General features: G+C 33.7%; 2 protein-coding genes across 2 annotated transcripts; both read left to right on the plus strand.

Annotated features, from left to right (window-relative positions):
* Nucleotides 1-780: 780 nt before the first annotated feature.
* LOC108329188 (adenosylhomocysteinase) lies at nt 781-3,093 on the plus strand. The gene is made up of 2 exons (XM_017563278.2): nt 781-1,724; nt 2,214-3,093. The coding sequence occupies exons 1-2, from the start codon at nt 1,014-1,016 to the stop codon at nt 2,958-2,960; spliced, it is 1,458 nt and encodes a 485-aa protein (XP_017418767.1). The 5' UTR covers nt 781-1,013; the 3' UTR covers nt 2,961-3,093.
* A 6,516-nt stretch (nt 3,094-9,609) lies between these two features.
* Nucleotides 9,610-10,029, plus strand: LOC108328678 (uncharacterized). The gene has a single exon (XM_017562570.2). The coding sequence runs from the start codon at nt 9,610-9,612 to the stop codon at nt 10,027-10,029; it is 420 nt and encodes a 139-aa protein (XP_017418059.2).
* Nucleotides 10,030-16,321: the final 6,292 nt, after the last annotated feature.

The following is a 16,321-nucleotide window of genomic DNA, read 5'->3' on the forward strand; positions in this document are numbered from 1 at the left end:
GGAAGCTGTTTGAGGTCCTTGGTTGGTGATTAATGTTTTGTGATTGAAGTTTCTTGAATTTGAAATAAAGGTATGTGATTGGAGTTTCTTGAATTTGAGAGGAAGAAAATGATATGTGATAATTTTTTGTTTCTGGATGAATGTGTATGGAGATATGTGATTAAAGATGAGTGTAGATCATGAAAAACATAAGTAAAATTAAACATCTTTGATCACCTTTAGACACGTGAAACAAATTATTTCACCTTAGTATGATGTTGAGAAGTATTTAAACAACACTACAAAAATAACAAATTAATGAAAATTATAACTTGAATGAATAAAAAAAGAAATAGATAAAACAAAAAAAATAGGAACCAAACTAATATTTAAGTATTTTTAAGACCAAATTTTAAAAATCTAAAAAATTAATTATTTGGACGAAATTAAATGTTAATTGTAATAAAATTATTTATATTTTAGTACATTTAAAAAAAATGTACACTTTAAAAGAATACGTGTTTTCAACTGAATCAATTTATTTATGTACGAAATAAGTTTTCAATTTGTCGTAAAGCTTTGAAAACATTATCTAACTGAATCATGAAAGAATTAATAAAAATCAGTATCTTTACGTGTGTGTGTAATATTATATCACGAAAAGTGAATTAGTTTACTATAGATATAATTAAAGTTCTAATATAATACGATTAGGGAGATGCGATGCGACAAATATATCTGTAGTAAATTAATTCAGTTTCCATAATGTATATAAAATAAAATGCAAACGCTGAAAGAAAAGGAAAATGAGGTGAAAGAAAAGGAAAGGTAGAAGGTAAGGTTGAAAAATTAACCTAAAATTAGGATAGGAGGAAGTAAGAAGGAAGAAAAAAAAAGCAGATCTGGTAGTCCACTCACCAACTCCCTCTCTCGGCCCTTATTTATACCCACACTCCTGCGTCTCCCATTCGTCACTCACTGCCTCGTTCTCTCTAAACCCCACTCACTCTTCTTTCTCTTGCTGCTGCGCAACCATGTCTCTGTTGGTCGAGAAAACCACAAGCGGCCGCGAGTACAAGGTCAAGGACCTTTCCCAGGCGGACTTCGGCCGCCTGGAGATCGAGCTCGCGGAGGTGGAGATGCCGGGCCTCATATCCTGCCGGACTGAGTTCGGCCCATCACAGCCCTTCAAAGGGGCCCGCATCACCGGCTCCCTCCACATGACCATCCAGACCGCCGTGCTGATTGAGACCCTCACCGCCCTTGGCGCCGAGGTTCGCTGGTGCTCCTGCAACATCTTCTCCACGCAGGACCACGCCGCTGCTGCTATCGCTCGCGACAGCGCTGCTGTGTTCGCCTGGAAGGGAGAGACCCTCCAGGAGTACTGGTGGTGCACCGAGCGCGCCCTTGACTGGGGCCCCGGCGGCGGTCCTGACCTCATCATCGACGACGGTGGTGACGCCACCCTCCTCATCCACGAGGGTGTCAAGGCCGAGGAGCTCTATGAGAAAACCGGCGCGCTCCCCGACCCCGCTTCCACTGACAACGCTGAGTTCCAGATCGTGCTTACCATCATTAGAGATGGGTTGAAGACCGACCCCACCAGGTACCGCAAGATGAAGGAGCGTATTGTTGGTGTTTCTGAGGAGACTACCACTGGTGTGAAGAGGCTGTATCAGATGCAGGCCAGTGGGACTCTTCTGTTCCCTGCTATTAATGTCAATGACTCTGTCACCAAGAGCAAGGTATTGTTTGTTTTCTTTCAGATCTGTTACTTTTCGAGTGTTTAGACGTTGAGCTCGATTCAGATCTGTCTGTTTTAATGGATTTGTGGCATTGGTGTAGTGGATTCTTGAATCTGTTAACTGATTAACTAATGTTGAGCTCGATTCAGATCTGTCGGTTTTAATGGCATTTGTGGCATTGGTGAAATGAAATTTTTTAATCTGTTAACCGATTGATTAATGTTCTGAAAGAAGTTTGGATTGGTATCTAGGAATTGATTTGAAACAGCTCTAGGTGGAATTTCACTGTTAACTAGCTTTTGAGTCCAATTATATGCCATATCATTCAAAATCCGAATCAAATTTTGAACTCTTCACCCAAACTAACTGCTTTTTTTATCAGTTGTATGATTTTTGAAAGCAAGAGGTTGGTCATTGGCTTTCTAGCTGATAGTAATTGGCTTTTGTTGTTATTTTTTGTTTAACCTTTTGATCTGTGGGTTGTGACAGTTTGACAACTTGTATGGGTGCCGTCATTCTCTGCCCGACGGTCTGATGAGGGCTACTGATGTTATGATTGCGGGGAAGGTGGCTGTCGTGGCTGGATATGGTGATGTTGGCAAGGGTTGTGCTGCTGCGTTGAAGCAGGCTGGTGCTCGTGTCATCGTGACTGAGATTGATCCCATCTGTGCCCTCCAGGCTCTCATGGAAGGCCTTCAGGTTTTGACCTTGGAGGATGTTGTATCCGAGGCTGATATCTTTGTTACCACAACAGGTAACAAGGACATCATTATGGTTGACCACATGAGGAAAATGAAGAACAATGCCATTGTTTGCAACATTGGTCACTTTGACAATGAGATCGACATGCTGGGGCTGGAGACCTACCCAGGTGTGAAGCGCATCACAATCAAGCCCCAGACTGACAGGTGGGTCTTCCCTGAGACCAACATCGGCATCATTGTCTTGGCCGAGGGACGTTTGATGAACTTAGGATGTGCTACAGGACACCCCAGTTTTGTGATGTCTTGCTCCTTCACCAACCAGGTCATTGCCCAGCTTGAGTTGTGGAAGGAGAAGAGCACTGGGAAGTATAAGAAGGAGGTTTATGTTTTGCCCAAGCACCTTGATGAGAAGGTGGCTGCACTTCACCTTGGCAAACTTGGAGCTAAGCTCACCAAGCTCACGAAGTCTCAGGCTGATTACATCAGTGTGCCTGTTGAGGGTCCATACAAGCCTGCTCTCTACAGGTACTAAGTTTGTTGTTGTGATGATCCAAGGAGAACGTGGGAAAGGTGAAACTGTTTTATGAAGCGGCTTGTTTTTTTTTTTTTTTGGATTTTTTGTGCTAGGTTTACATCTATATGTAGAAGAAGAGTTGTTTTCTTCATTTTGTAGAACTTCTTCTGTTTGGTTGGGTGGGACGTGTAGGAGCGCTATACGGCCTCTTGGATTCTGTGATATGAATCCAATTTGGTTTGAAATAAGGCTTGTTTTGATTGGGGGCGGTGGCGTTCTGGTTTAACTAAAGTTTGTGTTTTTTTTCCACCTTTTTAATATATCAAAGAAAATAAGAAACATGAAAAAAAAACCCTACTTGCATTGCACCCATGATTTCTACAGTTCGCAGACTTATAGCTCTATTTAAGTGATAAGGCAAACCAATTTCTGTGATAATAATTGATTTACAGTTTATCGCTTAAAGTGAAGGGTGTTAAACTTGAACATTTAATGCAAAAGTGCAACAAAATGATATTTTTGTGTCGGTAAATGAAATTTCTTTTTTTGAAAAATAAAGGTGTTTATATATATATATATATATATTATTATAATATTCAATAAAAAAAATGGAAATTAAAATATATAAAATATATGTCTAATTAGAGAGAAACTTAATTGGAATTTACCACAAAAAATGCCTTTCACATCAAATTCTATAACAATAAAAAACTATACTAATTCTTATATATATATATATATATATAAACGAAAAATAATAAAACGAAATTAGAAAAGTGAAAAATGTAATAACTAATGAAATAAGATTATAAAAGAAAAAGAAAGAGAAAAAGAGAGAAAATCATAAAGGTTTAATAAAAAAACGAGTTTGTTTCTTTTATAAACTACTAAGTTTTTATTAAATGCCCTACTCTTTTCATTTTATATTTTTTTAGGATACTAAGTGTAACATCCCAAAAATACAGCAATAAATCATATAATCGACTAATTACATTTAATAATATAACAAATCAGTCTTATACTATACAAGAACGTACGGTCTCGACCGAACGGCCTTGCAAAAAGAGTTACTATAATTAAACAATACAGAAGTACGAGTCTGACCGAACGGTTTACAAAAGCCAAATACCGAACGGTCATACATACAAAAAGGGGAAAGTGGCGACAGACCACCTTATTATAAAAACTACTCTACTGACCGAACGTCCTAAGGTTCGGTCTTAACTTCAACTTCTACCAAATTTTCTTCTTCCAGCGTATCTTTCAACAGCGCGTCCCCTTCTGCTCACATCCACACGGATGATCATTGCAACGACAAGACAAACGTACAAAACGAGACATGACAGAAAAACACAGGGTAAGCTTATGTAATTTAATTCATGCATAAACATACATTTCACAAAATCATTCAACAAGATAATTCATAGTTCGTTCACACAAATCCTAATACTAGACTGACTGTCCGGACTCTATGAAATCTGCGTAGCTACAGGCGTTCGTGCACCCGGGTGATGTAGTAACTGGGATGCCCTCAACAGTTGCCACCCGAGGTTAGCCCTATCTGTCCAAAGTAACCCTAAGGACTAGGACCTCCTGCCGTTCCCACACACGACCTACCCTTCTCTACGTGAAGACGAGTACTCACGGAACATCAGGATGAACAGCCAGCTTAGCTTACCCACAGTCATACTTTACAAATTCCAATATTCACACATGAGTCTTTCCTCCTCGGAACGCTCGTCCATAATCCACAACATTTCCATATCATATTTTCTTCATCTTTCATTAATAATCATCTCATTTAGCCAAGTCGTACAAAGATTCATGAGATTTATAAACAGCGAACGTTCAACCCGAACTCAGAACTAGACCGAACAAGTAGAGCGAGACCGAGAGATCTCAAAGTTAAGAGTGGATTTAGTGTCAAGGGGTTGATATCGGGTTGAGAAAGATAACGAGTACAATCATAAATCACCAGAAACTAATGGAACGAACGTCAATTACAACATTGAGCCAATTAGGTGAACTGACTCTTGAGAATTTCAATTAAACATCAAAAAGACCAGACCGAGAACGAAGACTCCAGAATGAAACCAATGAATAAGGATATTTCAAGACATTCGAAACTAATGCTTATAATGATTCACATGAAGAAACCGAACACTTGTGAATACTTAGATTAATTGAATTTAGTATTAAGAAATCCCAATGCGAGTCAAAGACTGAACACTATAGTGAGCGAGCCCTAGAGGGCTTGAACGAACGCTCGTATTAGGAAGTTTAACTTAAGGAGATAAAACGGGTGCCTGGTGTAAGACCAAACACTTGTTTAGGACGAACACTTGGTATAAGACCAAATGCTACTAAACTGAAAGATAAGAGGCTTGATAATTATACCTGAATACTATTGGGATAGTGTTTACGAATAACTACAATATACAATTACATATATATATATATATATATATATATATATATATATATATATATATATATATATATATATATATATATAGATACAGATATATATTTATAACAAGACACCAAGACACAACTATACTTGGCCGAACGCTCAAGCATAGTGACTCGAAATGCAGACGCTCATCCTCAAATAGGATTCTTTCCAAATAAAAGAATCCACCACTAACCAAATTCACTAGAAAACCGAACGGTCAAGGACCGTTCAGTAACGAACGTACACTTTCTTAGGGAAATTCATATGAGGATCATTTATATTCCAACTTATTTCTTAACACATAGTTTCGTAACTTCATACTTTCATATAAAATCAAGTTGCATACTTCATAAATCCATAACATAGTAAATAATCATATTCATACTTTATATACATTCAACCACTCAGCACATGCATTCATTATCAACGAACGTACAACTAACATACAATTAAATTAAATAAGCTTCCCTTACCTCTAGCGTGAGCGATCGTCCTAGAGGACGAAATATGGTTCGTTGTCTACAAATATTTCTACTCTCAACGCTCAACAACTCTTCGAACTAAATCAAACCATAGAAAACCAAAAATGGTTCAGACAAGATGACAACATGCAATCAGAACTTGATTTGCATGTACCAGAGAACGAACGGCTAAGGACTAGGAAACTTACCAGTTCAGAACTCAAAACTGATCGGTTCAAACTGAAGCTTGGGACGCCGAAAGTGCTTCTACGGTGCCTGAACGGAGATTGGAGTAGAGAAATGGTGAGTTTCGGTAGAGAGAAGGGAAAGCTTTTTAGAGAGAAGGAGGAGAAATGAAATATCAGAGTTTTGGAGAAGAATGGTGCATGCAGAGAGAGTGGGACGAAAGTTTCAGAAAAATTAGTTTTGCTTCCCACGTCAAACGAACGTCCGCTCATCTGCTGACACCTGTCTTCCACTATCTGATTTCCAAATCCTCGTTGTTTGACACCTGGCGTCCGTTCAGAGGGGTTTTGGGTGCGTTTTTAATGAGGTCTGACACTAAGCCATGCCCTTTTTCTTTCAAACCATTGTTTTTTTTTTGTATCCCACCCCACCTAAAAAATCTTCTCCAACATTTTTTTTTCGCACATCACTTAAAAAATTCTCTCCAATCATTTCTTTCGTAACAGAGCAATTGATAGATCAATATTTTTTTGAATTGAAGAGGAGCAAGAACATAAGAAAGAAGGAGAAACAATCAATTACGCGCTTCATAAATATGTTATAAAGAATCATATGATCTTCTTTGCCATGCTATAAAGTTGATCTTCTATGTGGTTGAATGCATTTTGCTATTAGTTTATTGCTCTATTCTTCTCATGCTCCTATGAGTCTTTTATTTCTTCTCGTACTAAATTACTGATTCGGTTTTACGACGACATTCCTGTGCCACTTCACATCTGCATAATAAATTCAGAAATTATGGGTGTTTCAATGTGATTGTTTGGGATCGATATATGAATCTGGTTGATGATGCTTTATTACTCCTATACGTCGGGGACCATTGTCTTTCTTTCAATGAGAGTGAGGAGTACTTGTGAAGATACTCCGATGCTAAAGTCAGATATGAGTATTGGAACTTTAATTCTCTCAATTAGTGATTTTCTCACAAAGTAAACTATTTTCTCTTAGAATGAAACGTAAATTTTTTCCTTAGGTTCTCCTGTATTCGGTTACCTATCCGTAGTCCACGTTAGTCAGATATTCGGTTAGTTGGCTCCGTAATATGCGTTACTACGGTTAGATATTTTTGACTACTTCTTCTTTAACTGGATTGTTGACCTAATTACTTAAGTGTTGAGGGTCCGTCACCTCGTTTAATGTAATTGAGCGTACTGATCTTGGCCTGATTTGGCTGACTGAGTATCATAATGTTGCTTGACTTTTGACGAACGTTTTGTCCTGCTTATAGAGTTTTGACGAGCGCTTTCAACTATAGGATAGTTGACGAGCGTTTGAAAGATGTCGCATTGTTGAAAGATATTGGATTGTCTCTATAGTGGATAGAGCGATCGATCGATCGGTTGTGACGAACAACCCTTCGATTTAAATATCATAAAATACAATAAGATTTGAAAGAAAAATAAGACAGGAACATATCAATAAATAGGATATATAACGTGAAAATAGTATTACAAAATCACAAAGGATACAAATCCAGTTGGAACTGAACATAATTATTGCTACTGTGGTTTTAGAGTTTCAATTCAATTGAAGAAAAAAAAATAAAAACCTTATGTGGTGAGAATGATATCCTTCTCAATTCGTCACAAACCAAAATTCATAATTTTCCTTTTTCTGTTTCATAACATTTTTTCTCAACACATAGCATAATCTCATAAAATAGCAGATCAACACAATTGAAATAGAAACATTAAACTAAAAAGAGGAGAAAACATAATAGGGATGGTGTCGCGGTGAGAGAAATGGCGAATTGAAGGCTTCTAGCGAGCAGCGTTGGTAGCCACGGTGACGAGATGCCGACGATGACGGTGAGGGCTCCGGTAGCGCCGTAGTAACATCAGCAGTGAGTTAGTGGCAGCAGGAGCAGTTAAAAGAGGAATAGAAGTAATGCTTTCCGCGGTGGCTTGTGCCACTCTCCAGTCTCCCACGGCGGCGTGGCCTGAACCATTCTCCATTCTTCAATGGAGGCGCTCCGATTCGCAGTGACGTCTTGAGATGGTGAACGTGCGACAGAGGAGGAGAAAGGGCGATGCTGTCACCGGTGGCACACTAAGAGGTTGCCATTAAAAGCGACGGGGACATAGCCTGCGGTGGTTTGATCAGAAAGTGGATATGCGTCGCGAGAAGACCTGGGGTTAGATTTTCGCGGCTTGAAAAGAGGGGAAACAGGATGTCGCTGCCGGCGTGGTTACCGGTGACGAACGGTGACGCCGACGGTGGCTCTGGATTGGGCCGACGCAGCATGGCAGGGGTTTGGGCGAGACCAGGCCTGGCATGGTGATGTTCACGAAGGCGAAGAGGTTTCTGGTTTTTTTTTTTTTAAAAAAAAAATCATGTTTTAGAAATAGAGAATAAAATAGGAAATAATAAGTAACAAAAAATATATAATAAAAATAACCAGATTTTGACTATGGGCCTAGGCCATTCCAGTTCCTTTCCTTTTTAAAAAAAAAACCCTATATTCCCTATATACACCCCTTTTGTGTTTTAGTTTGATTGTATGAAATTACTGTTTGTACTCCTCATTTGTTGCTGCACTGTTTTTCTAGTTTTGGACCAGGCTGTTTGTTTTTTTCTCATTACATTATTTTATAACATTTTCATACTCTTAACAATTTTAATATTTGGCAACATCTATTTTCACAAATATACATTAATTTCTTTATATTTAAAATGAAAACTTCTATTTTAATGTTTTTATACATTGATTCGGTAGCAAGTGATACACAATAACTGAAAATCACTACTAAGACAAAATAAAAGAAAGCTCCCCTGACTTTAGATTCCACATTCAGCTCTGCATGTAAGTGAAGATGAATACGTGACAAAATAAATCAGCATCCCAGTTGAAACATAAATCACAAAATCTAACCAAACAGAACATATTGTACATATCAAGAAGTAAATAGCCATATTCAGCCGACCCATTTGCGTTAAGTTCAGATCTAACAATTACATCTCTGGGCAATTCATTATGAACAGAAAATTTACGACTAAAACAAACAACCATGATACATTTTCAAGCTACATTGAGCAGCTACAATAGTAAGAAAACAACAAACATTGACAGAACCGAATGAACTACTCACAGTTGCACGTCATTTTCAGTGACCCATTGGACCAATATATTAGCTCTTAATAGACACATCGAGAAGATGGATTACATTCAACACGGTCGAACACAACAATCTCGTTCTCGCATATACAATTCTTAATACCAACGACCTAAGTTTTTTAATACAGACAACAATAATTTTCGTTTGACTACCAAAAACAAAAATGTTGACATATTTTCTTGCTAAGAATAATATTTAAGAAAACCAACGTGAGAGGAACTTTCGTCGTACACGACTACAAATCCGTGCACGTGTTGTGTATTAGGTATGGAATACTATACATTGCATCTTTGACCACTGAATTTCCCTTATAAATAATGCAACGCAGATGCAGGTAATGTAGGATTCCACAAATTGGAAGGGAGAGGAAAGTGATGAAACGTTGCGAAATGGTGTTTGAAACAAGAAGAGGAGGGTGCAAGGAGCACCCACACGATAAGCAATCACCTGGTGTTTGTCCCTCTTGTTTGAGGGAAAAACTCTCGCAGTTGTACAGCACCAACCCTATTATTGATCCTCTTTGTTTTTCTCCACAATCACCTGCTTCTCCTCATCAATCTTTTTCTTCGAGTCGGGGTGGTGGCCACCGTAAACCACGGTTCCGGCGAAACGCTTCGCTGGTGGCGGCGGAATCTGGTTCGAGCGTGCAGGGTTTGAACTTGAAGAAGAGCAAGTCGCTTGCGTTTGCTTCGAAGAGTAGAGGGAGAGAGAGGGATGTGAGTGGAAGGAAGAAAGATGGGTTTTGGTCAAAGGTGCTCAAACTCAATAAAAGAGACACACGAAACTCCATCGTCACTTCTAAGACCTGAAGATAAAGGAAGCAGATCGAAACTATATTGGTGGTGACGATCATCGTGGTTCTTGCTAATTTTTACACCATATATAGTTCGATGTTATTGATTCTTTTTTTCGTAAATTTAAAAGTTTGAACAAATGTGATGTAAAAATTGGTTTAGTATTTATCAATAATGATGCCTCGTGTTATTTTTTAATCTAATGATTTGTATGAACCCATGTTTCTTGTAGGTCCAGAGAAGGAGTTGACCTTTTTGCACCTACACCGCAATCCTTTGATGAATAAGCTGTACGAGTTACATTCATCTAATATTGTTCACATCGGATTTTAAAAAAAAAATTTAGAAAGTTGCAATTTATATAGATTTATTATGAAAATTATAATGATGAATTGAAAAAAAAAAAAACTCTGTATTCGCTGGAAAATTAAAATATTTATTTACTTAAAGGGTGCCAAGCGGAAAACAAAAATAAAGTAACCTAACTTTTTCACACAATTGTTTTTTTAATTTTAAAAATTGCAAATCAATTTAACAGATTTAAAAATGGCATTTCAACTCCAGGAAGAAAAATTTTGAGCTCAAAATAAAACTGTAAGATTAATTGCTCTGGTATGACATCAATTGCTTGGTTAACCACAGTTCTGTTAATGCAATGCCAAAGGAAGGGTAGTCAGAATTCTGGGTCCAAATTAGGCCCAATGGGCTGTCATAACTTCTATCCCATTAAGTTAGAGGATTACTCCCTACACCACCACACATTGCTAGTGCACTACCACATCTTTTAAAAATATTAAAACTATTCTTTATATTTTAAAAAATCTCACACTTTCACTTCTTTTCTTCAACGGACGTCAACATCTTTTGAAGAAATTTTTTTTTAACGGATGTTGGTCAAATCCGTTCCAAGTTTATGTTTTTTTTTTTAGTTTTTAGTTTATTAATTTATTGTATTTTAAATGAATATATAAATATCTTTTTAAAATTTGTTATGTAATTATATATAAATTAATTTTATTTTATTTAATAAAATTATTATTATTAATTAAAATAAATTATATTATTTTTAATTAATATAATTTAATTTAATTAATAATAATTATTTCATTAAATAAAATAAAATTAATTTATATATAATTATGTAATATATTATAAAAAAATAAAAAAATTTAAATACTCTATAAATTAATTTAAAATATAATATTTTAATAAATTAAAAACTAAAAGAAAAACTTGAACGAATGTGACGGATGTCGCATTTAACATAATTAATTAAAAAAATAATATAATTTAATTAAATTAATAATAATTATTTCATTAAATAAAATAAAATTAATTTATATATAATTACGTAATAAATTTAAAAAATAATTTAAATAATATTTATATGTTAATTTAAAATATAATTAAATTAATAAATTAAAAACTGAAAAAAAAACATAAACCTGGAACGAATGTGACATATTTATTATTCTTTAACGGATATCGACATCCGTTAAAGAAAAAAAAGTGAGGATGTAAGATTTCTTAAAATATAAAAGATAGTTTTAAAATTTTATAAAAATGTGGTGGTACATGAAGCAATATGGGATAGAGTAGGGAGTAACTCTCGTTTAAGTTATGACCCAACAAAAGTATTTTGGGGTTTCACCCTCCAACCCCTTCATCCTGCATCTCCAAATTTTTAGACAATTCCTAAATTACCCTTATTTGAAACTATTTAATATTTTAAAAAATTAAAAAAGAAATGGTCAAAAATTCTTCTCAAAACAAAATTTTCAACGTACAAGTACAAATTTCTGAATATACATATTTCTTTAAATAAATTAAAAAAGTTATACAATTTATTTTATAAAAAATTAAAAATTAATAGAATAAATTAAAATTTGTAATTAAATTATTAAATCAAAAAAATAATCTAATAAACTTAAAAATAAAAACACCAAAAAATAATAATACTTAAAACTACATAATAATTTTTATAATTTTTTATATGAATTTTAAATAAATTTATATTTTAATAAATTTTAAATATTCATAAAAATTATCTATTTAAACATTTATAAATAATATAATTAAATATTTTAAATTAACCTGATAAACTTTTATCTTTAAAATAAATAAACTTTTAAATTTTAAAATAATATAATAAAATATTTTAAAAAAAAACTTTTACCGAATCAGAAATTTGAAAATAATATAATAAAAAAATTTAAACATTTTAAACAAAGAGAGATTTAATATGGAAACATAATTTTTAAATTCATATAATGGAATCTAATGAAACATTAAATAATACAATGTAACAAACAGTAAATAATATATTAAAAAAATACTTAACATGCAAACATCTGATGCGAAACACAAATTGTTAAAGATATTGAACTCTAAAATTTTTTTTTTTTGCCATCGACTATCACATTCGAAACAGACAACATGCATATTGAGATTCGAAATTCTCTCTATCGAATTTTCATATCGATGTATATATTTTTATACCTCTATTTTTATTTTTTATCCATTTTATTCATTAAATTTAATAAAATCATACAAATTATTTTTTAACATTATAAATTATTTAATTAAACATTTATAAATTAATAAAAATTCATAAAAAAAATATAAACTAATACAATTATTAAAATATGAAAATATATTAAATAATATTATATTTTTAAATTAAATTATAAATAAAAAACAAAATTTGAAATTTTTTAGTTAAAATGGTGGATGGTTAAAAGGATGCAGGTTTACTTTAATAAAAAAGAAAAAAATTACTAAAATTAAAATAGAAATTTTTGAAAAATTTGGAAGTGTAGATGAAGTATTGAAGATACAGGATAAAACATGCAAATATTTTAAATCATAAAAGAACAAGAGGGTAGAAACCTGGACCTAGAAAGGCTTGTTGAGACCCGTATCGAGTGGTTCGGCTACACTATTCTTCTGCCTCTAAATACAAGATATTGTTTTAATTTTTTTTCACAAAACTATTTCTAATTTTTTTAATCAATATAAAGTTAATTATTTTAGACAACAAATAACAAATCCTATCAATTAATTATTTTCTCTCTCTTGTGAATAGTGAAAAAAGAGTCTAGTTTTAAAAAAATTAAACCTTGGCTACCTCTCTATTCATATATTAAAAACAATTTCTAAACGTATTAAATATAAAAAATGAAATATTTATAAATAAATTAACTATTTTCTTAATAAGTATGAATTCATTTTAAATATCTTGTATTAAGGGACAGATTAAGTAATTAAATGCACTTTCAATCTCATATTTTTACTAGTAAATATTATGTAAACCTACTAGTCCAATTTCTTTACGTTATTAGCGTTACTTTTTCAACTAGTTTGTTAGAATCCTTATTGATATGCATTTTAAAATAACTATTATGGAAGTTAACAAGCATATCATATGCGATGCTTTGTAATTTAATGACAGTGTGTAAGTTGTTTTCAATTGCTAATGTAAATATTATTTACTATTTTATTATACGTGGCATGTTTTTAAAAATATTATGATATATTTGAAAGAGTTTCAACGTAAATATTTTTTCATGAATTATAATTATCCTTGTATAAATCGATGTATAGGAATTTTAAAACTTACGTATATGTTTACACGAGAAAGGCCCTTATTACCTTAACACATGCATGAAAAAATATGTAAAATTGATGAATATATAAATGTGTTGATAGATAAACGTACAGTAATATTTGTCTTGATTTCAGGATGTCTCTTTTGGTGGATTGGGATTGATGGAGTGGACAAAGGGCAAAGGAGAAACGAGAATCTTTTCGGTGCGTGGAGGATAAGTTTAAGTTTGAAGAAAAAGGACATGCTCTCACCCAGAAAAACAAAAAGAAAGTCGAAGAATTTAGAAAAATAAAATATATTAGTCATGTGACAATTCATAAATTATTACATGAAAGTCCCACACATTAAATAAATATACCAATTTATAATATATAAGTGGATGTAAATTTCATTTTACAAGTTAATTTTGTTTAATTGAATTAAACTTAAAGTCCATTTCTTAATACATATAATAAAAAATATTCAGAATCGAGTTTAATGGTTCAACTTAACAATTCACGTATTTAAGATCTAGTAAATATAAAATCATTCCAAACTTATATTTATAAATTTTGAAATATAATTTTGATGGGTAATGATCTAATTACAATTTAATTGATTACAATTTAATTGTTGGTAACCAACTTTTACCTTTTAAGCTATTCATTATTAAAATAATTGACCAATTGATCTAATTCTCTTATCGTTTGGTTTTGATAGTGGCTTAACGCTCGTCTTAATTAAATATTGATTGTTCAGTTGTTCATTATCGATCAGTCATTCCGATCAAGTAACATAGTAGATTGTTTGTGCATACTAATAAAGGTTGTCCTCTTAATCGTATGAGTTGACCAATAAGTCGTATAATACAGTTAGTAAATAAGTTAGTAAATAATAACATGAGGTAAGTTTGATTCATATATGTTGTATTTTATTTTTTATTTTTTCAGTGGAAAAGTGATTCAAAAGTTTATGTGAAAACATGGATTGGTAGAAAATTTGGAAAGGTATTTTGTTTTATTACACTTCGCTTCAGGTGTGTGTGGTGTAATTTGTGGGCATGAGCTTTTGGCAACCCTGTTTTAAGACATGAGTCTACCTCCCACCAACCATTTCCATCAACAACCTCCAATACTTTTTTCCCTCTGTTAACTCCCCAAACTTCCAACTTAAACCTTCTCTTAATTATACAAATATATCTCATATATTACTTTCTTGCCTAAACTTTATTAAAACTAGTAACTTATCATACAATAGAATATTCTATTATGAAAAAAAAGTATTGTGAAGTAAAATAGAAATTTAATGGTTTATGGTAAGATAGATTTTAACATATGAATAAGGGCAATTTTAAATTTAATTCAATCTAGCAAAATCAATCTCAAAAGCTTTTTAAATTAAAATAGAGACATGTTTGTAGTCATTACTGTGTATTTTCTTCTTGACGTCACCTTTCATTCTTATGGACAAATTTGGCAACTTAATGGCGCCTTACTGTCTTTGCACGGTCCTTTTTTAACCCACGTTACGTACCGTTAGGCCCACGTTCTGGCCCACATTTGGGCCCTACTACCAAGTGCTGCTTTTTTGTGGGCTCCACTTAAGGGGTATCTTGTCTTTTTTTAATTTCACGGTGAGCACTTATTATTTCTTAGGATCCTGTTTCAGAGGTGGTGGTAGATCCAAATGTCACATTTAGTTTTTATTTAGATTATATTAATATAAAAAAAAAAGCTTAATATCTCTTTTGCTCTTCGAAAATGCAATTGTGTTCAAAATGGTCCTATCTTTTTTAAAAGTAATAAATGATCCCAACTTAACTTTTGAAAAAACGGGTGTAAGTTAATCATTTTTGCTAACTACGTCAAAAATTAAACGGTACAGTTGCCCCTGGATAAAAGTTAATGACGTGTCCAGTATTCTTATCGACAGTGAGGTTAAAATTGTGACAAAAAATATATATTGGATGTTGTTAAGGTTTCCATTCAAAGGAGTTTTGAGATTGTTCCGATTCAGGAGTAAACAACTCTCCACTCAATCTGCTTCTTTGTCTTCTAAAGTTAGATTCTCTGTTCTCCACTCCAAATAAAAATTAATTTCATTTCTTTAGAAGATTATTAATTATTAATCTATGTGTGGAGTTACTTTTCACAAGATCTTCAATCATTCTCCAAATTTTGAAATACCACAAATCTGTCAAAAAATTTCATTTATTTAAGAAGTGGAGAAGTTCAATTTTCATGTCAGAAAAACAAGAAACAACCTGCATCTGCCGTGACCACTGCGCCGCGAAAAGGTTGTGTCTACGCTTCCCTGCGAAACAACCTAAAACAGAGAAGAAGAAGAAGAAGAAGAAGAGGGTTTTCCTTGCGCCACGAAGGGCCTCGCGATTCCGCCACAGTACTCGCCAAATAATTCCACCGCGAGCCACCACGACCTTCTTCGACATGATCTCCTCACGCTGTCCCTCGCGAACATACCGCCAACCACCATCGAAGACAAAAACGTCGTTTGCGTCGCGCTCCCGCATCTATGTCGTCTTTGCCGCCACAAGACTTCTGCCTTTGCTCGAGACAAGGATAACTCTTACAGTAGAGTTGTCCACAAGAAAGAAGAACTCAGGGTTGGGTTGTTAGCGTGAAAGAAACAAAAGAAAACTGGGAAGAAGAAGACAAATTCTTGATTAGGTTTCTGATGGTGAATCAACTTTTAGAAATTTAA

This window comes from Vigna angularis, chromosome 2, assembly GCF_016808095.1.
Source record: "Vigna angularis cultivar LongXiaoDou No.4 chromosome 2, ASM1680809v1, whole genome shotgun sequence".
In the NCBI taxonomy this organism is placed as follows: Eukaryota; Viridiplantae; Streptophyta; class Magnoliopsida; order Fabales; family Fabaceae; genus Vigna; species Vigna angularis.